This window comes from Delphinapterus leucas, chromosome 7, assembly GCF_059928025.1.
Source record: "Delphinapterus leucas isolate spDelLeu-1000000601 "Yukka" chromosome 7, BTC_Dleu_Yukka2, whole genome shotgun sequence".
NCBI classification, from domain to species: Eukaryota; Metazoa; Chordata; class Mammalia; order Artiodactyla; family Monodontidae; genus Delphinapterus; species Delphinapterus leucas.
Genome location: NC_143135.1, coordinates 22,749,106 through 22,760,617, shown reverse-complemented (window position 1 = coordinate 22,760,617; position 11,512 = coordinate 22,749,106). Strand labels below are relative to the sequence as shown.

The following is an 11,512-nucleotide window of genomic DNA, read 5'->3' as shown; positions in this document are numbered from 1 at the left end:
TCGTTTTAGAGGGTGTTACTGCTCTCAGCTTCTCCTCCCGCCTGGCCAGCCGCCACGAGGTGTGAGACCAGAGGCGGGTTGCAGCTCTGACGCTCCTTGACTGTAGGACTGCGGGCTCATATCTTGATTTCTCTGAGCCTCTGTTTCCTCAACTGTAAAGTGGTAATAAAGATAGGACAAAAGAGATCATGTGAATCAAAGTAGGAAGTAATCTAAGGTATTTGTTCATTTAGTAAATATCAGAGGAACTTTTGCTAGAGTTCCCAGCCTTAGAGAGCTATGGTTTTGTGGGGAAACGACACATTAATGGTCAATTAAGATACAGACACATAAATCCTACAAACAGGGATAAACACAAGGTGTAAAAAGAGCACATGGGAATGAGGCTTAACTCAGTCTTTTTTTTTTTTTTTGCGGTACGCGGGCCTCTCACTGTTGTGGCCTCTCCCATTGCGGAGCACAGGCTCCGGACGCACGGGCTCAGCGGCCATGGCTCACGGGCCCAGCCGCCCCGCGGCATATGGGATCTTCCCGGCCCGGGGCACGAACCCGTGTCCCCTGCATCGGCAGGCGGACTCTCAACCACTGCGCCACCGGGGAAGCCCTTAACTCAGTCTTGAGGGCTTATGGAGGGCCTCTTGGAAGAAGTGTAGGAAGATTAAGAGTTATTAATGGTAATATTAGTTATGACTAGTCGGGTGCTTACCATATGCTGGGCAGTATGCTGAGTACTACCTCATTTAGATGTCATAACTATGCCTATCACATGGCGTCTTAATCTCCCTTTTACAGTCGAAGAAACCGGCTCAGAAAGGTGACATAACTTGCCCAAGGACACCCAGCTAAGTGGCATGGTCAGACTTTGAAACTAAGTTTGATCCCAGAACCCTCGCTTTTAACCACAGTGAGCATCTGTTCATGCATGACCCTGCTTAAAACTGACCATTTGTGACTTCCTATTGATCAAAGGATAATGACTAAACTCTTTAACATGCCCCAAATCTCCTGCCCACTCCTCTGGTCTCATCTTTACCCCTCTGTCTGCTCCCAACCTCTATGACAGGCTCAGCAACAGCTCATGAAGGTTATACTTGACTGATAAGTCTGAACTTGTCCTGTGGGCAATAGGGAGCCATAGAGGTTTTAAGCAGACTGAGTGGCAGCAGGACAAGACCCGAGAAGGCCAATTAGAAGAAGGTTGAAGCAACTCAGGCATGAGCGGTAGGTGCATGTGGATATGAACAAAGGGATGGGCAGGAGGGAAGGAGAAGGGTGAATTGGAGTCAAGAGGCATTAAGTAGGTAGAACCTAAAAATCTTGGTGACTGATCATGTTGGGGAGGAGTGAGTGAGGGGTCCAGGCTTATCCCCAGATTTCTGGCTTGAATAACAAGGTAGAGGGTGCCAGCTATGCCTAACAGAAGCAAACAATACCTGTAGTTCTATCGCATTTTCATTAGTTGCGTGCTGAAGGGTCCTGGAAACTGTAAAAAAATTTCCCTTCCCTGTCTCTTTTGTTCCTTCCCTTCCACACTGGGTATAGGAATTCACTGAAAACTGACAAAAAAAAAAAAAAAAAAAAAAATCCTTCTTCTCTGCCCACCCGCCCCCTGGTGCCCCCGGCCCAGAATTGAACTGCAAACCCACACAGCATCAGCCCCAAATTAGGCAATCAAACAGCACCAGAAATTAAGCTTTTTAAACATTAAAATCAATCAAGCCCAAAGAATCTAACTTGAAATGAAGAGGTATTTAAAAGAAGTAGGCTGCGGTGCAGCGAGGAAAACAACTTAAATTATTAAAGCGGAGTTTTCATGGTTCAGGGAAAATGTTCCAATAATGTCAGATTAAAAATGTAAATCTATTTACCTTCCAGATGATTTTTTCAAGTGCTCTTATTAAAGTCTACTGCTTACCTGTTTATGAAAAAGAGCTTGTTACTTAGGGAAGGGGATCAGACCTCGGCATGCTGCAAACATTGCCTCATGTTTGTCACCGAGTGAATATCTCCTATCGCTTTTGGCTTGGTAGTTAATTACTGTATAAATTTCCCTGCTGAAAATGGAGATCTTATTCAGTGTTGGGCTCTTTTCAGAACTCAAGTGCCAAATGTTCATAATGTTTAAAAAGACGGTATCTTTCTTCTCTATTCATTCCCCTACTTCCTTCTTCTTGACCCTGTGGGGCATTTGTAATATTGAAATTATGACATTAAAATCACTTTTATTTCAAGTGACTTGGATGACAAAAATATACAGTTAAGAGGGGTTGGAGACAAAATTGCTCAGATGGAGACACTGGGGGGAAAAACGTTTTTCTTAAGTCAGTGATCTCCAAGTGAACTTATATTCAACAATGATGCAAGGAAAGCAGACAGGTCATGTGTTCAGTCAGCAAATAAAATATCTGTTATCAGTGCCCTTGAAAAGAAATATGTTGTGAGCCCCAAATGCAAACTACATATGAAATTTTAAAATTTCCACATTAAAGAAGTAGTAAGAAACCAGTGGAGTTAATTTTAATATTATTTTATTTAAATCTATATATCTAACTACTATATTTCAACCTACGGTCAACGTAAAGATTATTGAGATCTTTTACATTCTTATTTGTACTGTCCTTGAAATTCAGTTTGGGTTTTATACTTAGCGCCTACCATAGTAGCCATATTTCAAGAGCTCAACATAGCTACACGTAGCCACATGCAGCTAGAGGCTACCATATTGCACACTGAAGATCTATATAATTCAATGACAGTTTTCCCTCTCAAATTGATCAACCAAGAATAGGTTTATACATTTAATGAATCTACCTTTTTTTTCTCCCTTTCCAACTGAGAAGGAAAAGAAAAGTGCCTGTGATGAAAACTGGCAACATGGCCCTGTTGATAAATTGCAGGTTAAATTCTTTTTCATGTAATTGTTTGTTGGTTCCAGGACTGGTCACAAATGAAAAATAACTCTTTTAAGGGTGTAGACAACTTCATTCAAGGGGCAATAAAACTGAGGCATTAAAATAAATTACAAGCTGCATGTTTTTTTGTAAATGAGGGATAAAATTTTCATCCTTTCAGATGGTACACATTTTTCATTAATAAATGTCAGCAGATCTCTCTTCCTCAAGCTAGTGACTATATTAAACATGAATTACAAGAACTCTTGTAATTCATGTTTACGTGAATTTTTCTGTAGATTAGTCTGACAATTTAAAAATATATCTATACATTTGGCAGCTCTGGGATGACTTTAATTTCTAGCCAGGAGAATTCTCACTCAGCATCTTTTGGGGGTGGGGACTACTATAATTAGATGCATCTAGAAAAGTTTTCTGGAAGTTGAATTGTATTATATAATAAATCAAGTTCTATTTGATGCGCCGAGCATCTTTACCTTTCTAGCCCCAAACCCAGTGAACATATTATCTTTCAAGCTGCAGATACATTCTGGCTTTCATGAATTGGAAGCTATTTTGCTGTAGAAGGCAGCGAGGTTCAGCATAGTATCCTGGGAATCCTTTGGAATCAAAAGGATCTGGCTTCAAATCTCAGTTATTTTCGTGGGTTATTTGGGGCCAGTCACTTAAATTCTCTGCACCTCAGATTCCCCATCTGTGCAAAAGGTATCATAATATCTAACTCAGAGATTGCTGTAAAGACAAATGTTACCACAAATGTACAATGTCTGATACAGGCACGATTAATGACAATTCTCTCCTACTGCCTTCCTCAGGGTAATGGGTAAGTGAGATTCAGTGATGCTGAATGTTCACAGACTCAATTTTATCGTAAGGTTTTTGTATTAATCTGTTGCTCTGTAACCAATTATCTCAAAATTTAGTGGTTTAAAACAACAAACATATATAATCTTCCAGTTTTCCTGGCTCATGAACCTGGGCACAGTTAGCTGGGTCCCTCTGCCTTAAGATCTCTCGTGAGGTTGCAGCCAAGTGGTCAGCCAGGGCTGTGATCTCATCTGAAGGCTTGACTGAGGGGAAGATTTGCTTCCAAGTTCAGTTATGTGATTGTTGGCAGGATTCAGTTCTTGGTGGGCTGTTGGACTTAGGGCCTTAGTACCTCACTAGCTGTGGCTGGAGGCTTTTATAGTTCCTTGCCAGTTGAACCTTTCCATAGTGCAGTTTACAAATTGGCAGCTGACGAGGGAGAAAGAAAAAGAGGAGAGAGAGAGAGAGAGGGAGAGGGAGAGAGAAACAGGAGCCTGAGTGTTGGTGTAATGTAGTTTGGGAAATAACTCCCATAACTTCTGCTGTATTCTCTTTGTTAGAATTGAATCACTAGGTCCAGCAACACTCAAGGGAGGGGATGACATAAGAGTGTGAATTCCAAGAAGTAGGATCATTGGGGGCCATATCAGAGGTTGCCTACTGCAGACTTCTGCAGCTTTAACCTTCATATTTAATGGTATTACTTCCCACTTACATGTGGGTCCTCAGCCAGTTATACAAATAAGAGCTGAACAAATCAGGGCTGTGAGTCAGGAACTCTGCATAATGCTTCAAATTGCCCAATGATAAAGGGCACTGTATTACAATTGGATATATGAGCTCTATGAGGACAAGGAAATGTGTGCTTACCGCAGCAATCCAGAGTCTAGAACAGTGTTTGACGCAGTTCTCTCTCAATAACTGTCAAAAAGGTAAGGGGATCAGTGAGTCCTCTTGCTTCTTGCAACATCCCTAGGAGGTGGGTACAATTGTTATGTCCATTTCACAGAAAACTGACAGTTGGAGGTAAAGTGACTTTCTCAGCCTCATAGAACTAGTAAGTGGTGGGATGTAGGAGTCCAGGTGTGTCAAACCACTTCCAAGCCTGTTCCTCAGTTACTTGACTTTTTGGACTCATGATAATAACATGTGAGGGGTAGACAGTGCACATGGGCATGTGTGTGTGTGCTGGGCATTGTGCATTTCAGGAGAAGTGTAGTCATCTTCTTCCACCAGGCAGCCTTTCAACAGACACATTCCAGCATCCACTACAGGTTGGAGTGGAACAAGCCTTCTGTGGCTGTATCCTCAAGTGAATTTCTGTTTTCTTCACATACCAGAGAGAAGAATGAAAATCAGATGAATGAAAGGTAGAGCATAGGGCAGGGAGTATGGAACTTGTGATTGTGAGCCACAAACACAACTTGTGATTGTGAGCCTTGTGAAACTGTGAGCCACAGAAGTGACTGGGGGGAGGGAGGTGGGATGTCTCCTACCATCTCTCTGCCTGATTTTTTTTTTTTTTTTGCGGTACGCGGGCCTCTCATTGCTGTGGCCTCTCCCGTTGCGGAGCACAGGCTCCGGACGCGCAGGCTCAGCGGCCATGGCTCACGGGCCCAGCCGCTCCGCGTCATGTGGGATCTGCCCAGACCGGGGCACGAACCCGTGTCCCCTGCATCAGCAGGCGGACTCTCAACCACTGCGCCACCAGGGAAGCCCTCTCTGCCTGATTTTTTATGAAGCTAATGCCTACTTGTTTTCAGTAAACTTTTTGTAAGTCAAGTTTCTCTCTATCTGTTCAGTGTCCCTGGCTCTTCCTCCTCTTGTTATTCCATACAAGTCCTTACTCTTCTTCAAGTTAAAACATTTTTTTAAAGTTTGAAAGTTGCTTAGGTGCGTTGGAAAAAAGGTAATGGTAATGACAATAATTTTAAAATAAACTATGATAACAATAAAACGAACATTCGAGTGCTTACCATGTAGCAGGCAAAATTCAAAGTGTTTTCTAAGTATGAAGTCATTTAAAAGGTCCTATAGAATCATTAAGTCAATCCTCTGGATGGTTTTAAAGGCAGAAGTACTAGTTATCTATTGCTGCATAAGGAATCACCCTGAAAGTTATTGGCTTAAAACAACAAAAAATATTTTTATCTCTGACAGTTTCTGTAGATCAGTAATTTGGGAGTGGCTGGGTGGTTCCAGCTTAGGATTTCTCATAATAGCCAGTCAGATATTGGTCTAGGCCCAGTCATCTGAGGGCTTGATCGAGGCTGGAGGTTCTGCTTCTAAGATGGTTCATTCCAAGTTGGCAGGAAGCTCAGTCTCTCTCCATGTGGACCTACCCACAGGGCTGCTTGCGTGTCCTCACAACATGGTGGCTGGCTTTGCGCAGAGCAAGGGATCTAAGAGAGCAAGGAAGAAACTGCTATGTCCTTTGTGACCTAGCCTTAGAAGTTACCCATTGTCACTTCCACAATATCCGTTGGTCACATATGTCGGCCAGCCCCATTCAGGGGTGGGAGGGGACTACACAAAGCATGGATACCAGAAGCCAAGGATCTTTCAGTGCCATCTTGGAGACTGGCTACCACAGCAGCTGCCTTGTAATATGAATCACAGCCACAATCACACCAGCATCTACCTTTCCTTGAGCAATTACTATGTGCAAGGTACTATGCTGAAGACTTTACATATCTCATTGAATCCTGACAGCAACCCTAAGATCCAGGTGCTCTTATTATCCCCATTTTACAGATAAGGAAACTAAGGCTCAGAGGCTGATAACTTGCCCAAAGTCACAGACTAATGTGTGGCAAGTGAAGAGAATTGGAGCACATATAAGAAGAAGCTGAGCTCAAGTCTAGTTTGTGCTGTTTTCACCTGTGATGTCGCTGGAGCTGCTGTGAGGAGTTAATGAGAAAAAGTATGGGAACTATAGAGCATTCTACCAAAGACCACGGAGAGACAAAACTCTTTCTTCCCTCCTTCAGCAATGTGAAGCCATGTTCAAAGCACAGATCCAAGGTCAGAGTGTCTCATTTTTGGTAAATAAGCGACATAAAGCACTCTGGTTTTGATTTGTATGAAACCAACTGTAAAAAACGACTTGGGACTGGCTCCCTGAGATCTGGACAGTTAGCACTGGAACCCACCATGTTTTCTGGAAACCGAGTGTGCTGTGCTTTTGATAGAATTCTAAAGAACTGGGAAAGAGGAGAGTAATGAAGTATGAAGGATGGTTTTACCTCCTGCCCGGCTTATATGGTGAGGAGGTTGGGAGTGATTCAATATAAGTATAAAAACAACCATTGAATGTAAAGAGGGCTTTACATTGTTGGAATGATTTCAAAGATATTCATGTATTTAAAAGAAATATGTGTGTGTGTGTGTGTGTGTGTGTGTGTGTGAAAGAGAGAGAGACAGAGACAGAGACAGAGAGACAGAGACAGAGAGAGACAGAGAGACAGAAAGCAAGCCAGGCATACTAAATCCAGAGTTTCAACTGTAACACAAGGAAACAAGAAAGATGGTACTGGGTCAGATCCATTCTCTTTCTGTATGCCTAATGTTTGGGGGAAAATGAGTAGCTGTAGGAGAAATTATTTGCCTTCTTGTGTATCTTTATCAGAGGCCAGGGGCCTCATTTCGACATGCTTCCTGGAAAAATGCACATACACACACCTGAAACATGCATAAAATTTGGGGGGGCTTTAAAACTCTTTGAAGCTTATGAGATGAGCTCCCTAGTGTTTCATGGATCCCAGGATAAAATCCCCAGTTGCTAAATCTTTTGGAGAATTTGTTTATGTTTTCCATGCTTGACAAACTCCTTTGTAATATGGAACTTGCTCAACTCTCCTACATTGCTTCACATTTTCTCATTACCCTGAACCGTCACTGGTATTTTTAAATTTTGACCTGATTCACTTTAGCCTTCATGTTTCCAGACTAGAACAGATAAAAAAGCAACAGCATTGAATTTCAGTATCCTGCAGGTTGTGTCCAGCGCATCCCAAATCTAGTGTGGGCATCCTATCTACAAGCTCCCTCACCCACAGTCCCAGCACCCACACCCTCCTTGCTCCTCCAAACTGGTACGATTTATATACAGTAAAATTCACTTGTTTTAGGTGTGGGTTTTAGGGATGTAGTTCTCTGTTTCGACAAATGTATAAAGTTGCGTAACCACCACCATAATCGCAATGCAGGACAGCTCACCACCTCAGAAGTTTCCCTTGCACCCCTTTGCACTCATCCTCTTCCCTAGGCCAGACCCTGATAACTACTGACCTGATTTTGGTCCCTAGAGTTTTGTTTCGCTCCCTTGCCCTCACCCCTCATGTCTTTTTTTTTTTTTTTTCCTTGCGGTACGCGGGCCTCTCACTGTTGTGACCTCTCCCGTTGCGGAGCACAGGCTCCAGACGCGCAGGCTCAGCGGCCGTGGCTCACGGGCCCAGCCGCTCCACGGCATGCGGGATCCTCCCGGACCGGGGCACGAACCCGCGTCCCCTGCATCGGCAGGCAGACTCTCAACCACTGCGCCACCAGGGAAGCCCACCCCTCATGTCTTATACATGGAATCATAGGGGACTTCTCTGGCCGTCCAGTGGTTAAGACTTTGCCTTCCAATGCAGGGGGTGCGGGTTTGATCCCTGGTCGGGGAGCTAAGGTCCCACATGCCACAGGGCCAAAAGAATACCAAAACATAAAACAGAAGCAATGCTGTCACACATTCAATAAAGACTTCAAAAATCATCCACGTTAAAAAAAAAATGAAATCATACAGAATGTACCCTTGGAGGCTGGATTCTTTCTCTTAGCATGCTTTTAAATTTATTCATGTTGTTGCATTAGGTGATAGAACACAATTTGTTTATCCATTCCTTAGTTGATGGATATTTCCAGTTTTGGGTGATTACTTGCGTTCGGTTTTTTGTTGTTGTTATTTTTGCTTTGGTTGTTTTCTGGGGAGGGGAGGGGCTGGAGAGTGGAGCACGAAAGTGTCATTGATTCTTCCTCCATCTAAATTCTTTGAGAACTGTCACCAGTGCTGTTTTGGAGCCCCAACTGCACTGGGGCCCCAACTTCTTTTTGTATGTGGGATTCTACTTTCACATTTACTTTCCTTTTCTGCAAATTGGGACCCAAAGTTCCCCTGGTCTAGGTAGACAAGATCCAGAGGAAATAAAGCACAGGACAATTATGTGTGCCTACTCCACATGTGGTTCACCATCAGTTTCCAAATCACCTAAAAGCTTGTTAGAAAAGCAGAATCTTAGACTCCACCCCATACCTACTGAGTCAGAGTCCCGGTGCGTCGATGCGTCTGAGAAGTTTGAGAAGCACTCACCGTATTCCACTCTAGCTACTAAAAATAATACATACGTATATGTGTGTGTGTGTGTATATATATATATATATATATATATATATATAAATTTTTTTTCCTCATAATATTTGGCCCTTTCTTCCAACTTTTTCTTTCCCTCCCTGGAGTACACTCATTTTGTAGTTCCGTAAAGAATCCAAATTTGGGACTGAGGAGGAGATGGTGAGCGCGGCATCCCCAGACGATGGAGGAGCAAAAGGCGGAGGAAAAAGAGAAAGAGAAGGCAAGAACAGAGCCCGGGCTATTACTAGATCTTCGCAGCCAGACGGGGTTGGCGGCGAGAGGCCGCCAGGGTCGGACCCTCCGCGGCCTCCTCCGCGGCCTCTCCGAGCCTGGACACTCTAGGCAGGACGCGGGCTCGGCGCGCAGCCGGGACGCTCGCAAAACTTCGCGGAGCTGGGCCGGGGCCGGCCTGGCCGAGGAGGGCGGGGCGGGCGGGAGGAGGGACAGCGGGGGGCGGGGCCGGCGCGGCGAGGGGCGGGGTCAGCGCCGAGGCCGCGGGGGCAGCGACGGCGCCGGGCAGCGGGAGCAGCGGCCGCGCCATGTGGCTGCTGGGGCCGCTGTGCCTGCTGCTGAGCAGCGCCGCGGGTGAGTCGGGGGGCGTCCGGCGAACTTTCTTCGGGGCGCGGGACGCGGCGGCCGGGCTGCGATCGTGCCCCCTCCTCTTGCCCGGGCTGCGTCTCCCGGCGCGGGTGTGCACGGAGGGCGGACCTCGGCGCCGGGCTGGCCGGGACCCCGGCGAGGGGCCGCGGCGGGGTGCGCGCCGTCCTATTGTGTGGGCGTGCGCGCCGGCTTGTGCTGTGTTGTGTGTGCACGGGCGGGGCTTTGTGTGCAGTCCGGCTCTGGGGAGCCCGGCAGCTGCCCTGATTGGGCGTAGCTGGAGAGTTCGTGCGTGTGTCTGTGTGTGTGTGTGTGTGTGTGTTGTGTAGAGGAAAGGAGGAAGGGAGGGGAGGGGAGAGAACGCTTCCCTGATCCCATCATCCCAGACGCGGGATGCTCCGTGCTGTGCTAGCCTCTCCAGGTCCCCTTTGGTTTCTCTTGTGTGCACCCCCGTGCCTCAGTTTCCTACCTGGACCGCAGGGCGACCGGTAATCGCCGTTTCCTTCCGTTCCTCCCTGGGACTGTGTTTGGTTTGGGCAAAGAGATGAAGCAGGGCCGGACCTGGGAATTATTAATCTTTCCCATTGATACTGGGAGCAGGACATTTATTTAAATCATCTGATTACCCCCACTCGACCTACAATGGCGAGATGCCCTGGGAGAGAATCCGGGCTTCATCTGCCGGCCCTTTGAACCTGGCATCGCCGTAGCGTGTGCATCCTGAGGTCCCCAGGAGCAGCATGCTATTCCAGGGAACTTTTCTGCTGATGTGGGCGCGCTCCGAATTCCAGCCTGGAGCCCTTCCCCTGCCCCTGCCCGCCGGCCACAGCTGTCAGCTGCCCCTCCTAGGGTCGCCACGCCCTTGGCCCCTTGATGTTTGTTTCTGGGCAGCTGATGCCCAGAAAAGTAGGTGACAGGGCCCAGTGAACTTTCTTCAGCAGAAGCTGGCTTGCCTGACGTCGGTGCCATCCTCGTGTCTAATTAATGCCTGATTCTCCCAGATGCTTCTAGCTACTTGCTGTGGAGGTGTCTTTGGTGGTGTGTTTGTTGGGGAAGTGGAGACTCACTTAATTCTGAACTTTCCCCTCCCTGCCAGGTGTGCACTTGGAAAGAGAAATCTCCTCCTTCCTTGAAGTCCCTGGTCCTGGCCATCCTCAGAATCCACTGGGTAGCCTTCCCCCACTCTCAGACCTATGACATCATCCCCACTCCTGGAGACTCCCGTTTAGATGTCTGTGGGTTTGCTGTGGCTTCCAGTGAGGGTGGAATGCTGGTGGCTGCTGTGGATTTTTAACCAGGTCTGGGTCACAGTGCCTTGTTCCTCCTGAACTGTTGGGCCACCACAGGGAGAGAGTTCCAAGAGGGCACTGGCACTCACGGGTAGGGGTGAATGATTATTTGCAGGCTGTTAGAACAGGCAGATTTCCAGGACATCTCAGACACAAAGACCTGCCTAGATTCAGGCTCTCAATTTGCATTGCCCTGGTGTGTCCCCTGATAACACCCAAGCAGGACAGTCTGGAAGCCGGGACTTGTGTTTGTCCTCAGAGAGCTGCTTGAGGCTCAGTAGAAAGTGTTATTTATTGCATCTCCCAGTTAGTACTGGGTTGCTTTGGTTGAGTCTCCAACTCTGTAAAAATAACTGTAAAGTTAATTTTGTCTTTCTCTGGTCAGCACGGGTTACTTAATATGTGTGTGTACGTATAAAATAGGGCTGAAATAAATAAAATAGTCATAATGGGGAGGGAAAAATGGAGGGGGTGTGGTCACAGAATGCCTAGCTGTCCCAGTTGGTAGTTTTCTG

General features: G+C 46.3%; 1 protein-coding gene across 1 annotated transcript in view; it reads left to right on the top strand.

Moving 5' to 3' along the window:
- The first annotated feature begins 9,566 nt into the window (after positions 1 to 9,566).
- LDLRAD3 (low density lipoprotein receptor class A domain containing 3) overlaps positions 9,567 to 11,512 on the top strand; it is a 256,866-nt gene continuing 254,920 nt past the window's right edge. Inside the window, exon 1 of the mRNA XM_022583626.3 lies at positions 9,567 to 9,696. Coding sequence (XP_022439334.1) covers positions 9,651 to 9,696 — 46 coding nt within the window. The 5' untranslated portion in view covers positions 9,567 to 9,650. The remainder of the gene's footprint in view (positions 9,697 to 11,512) is intronic.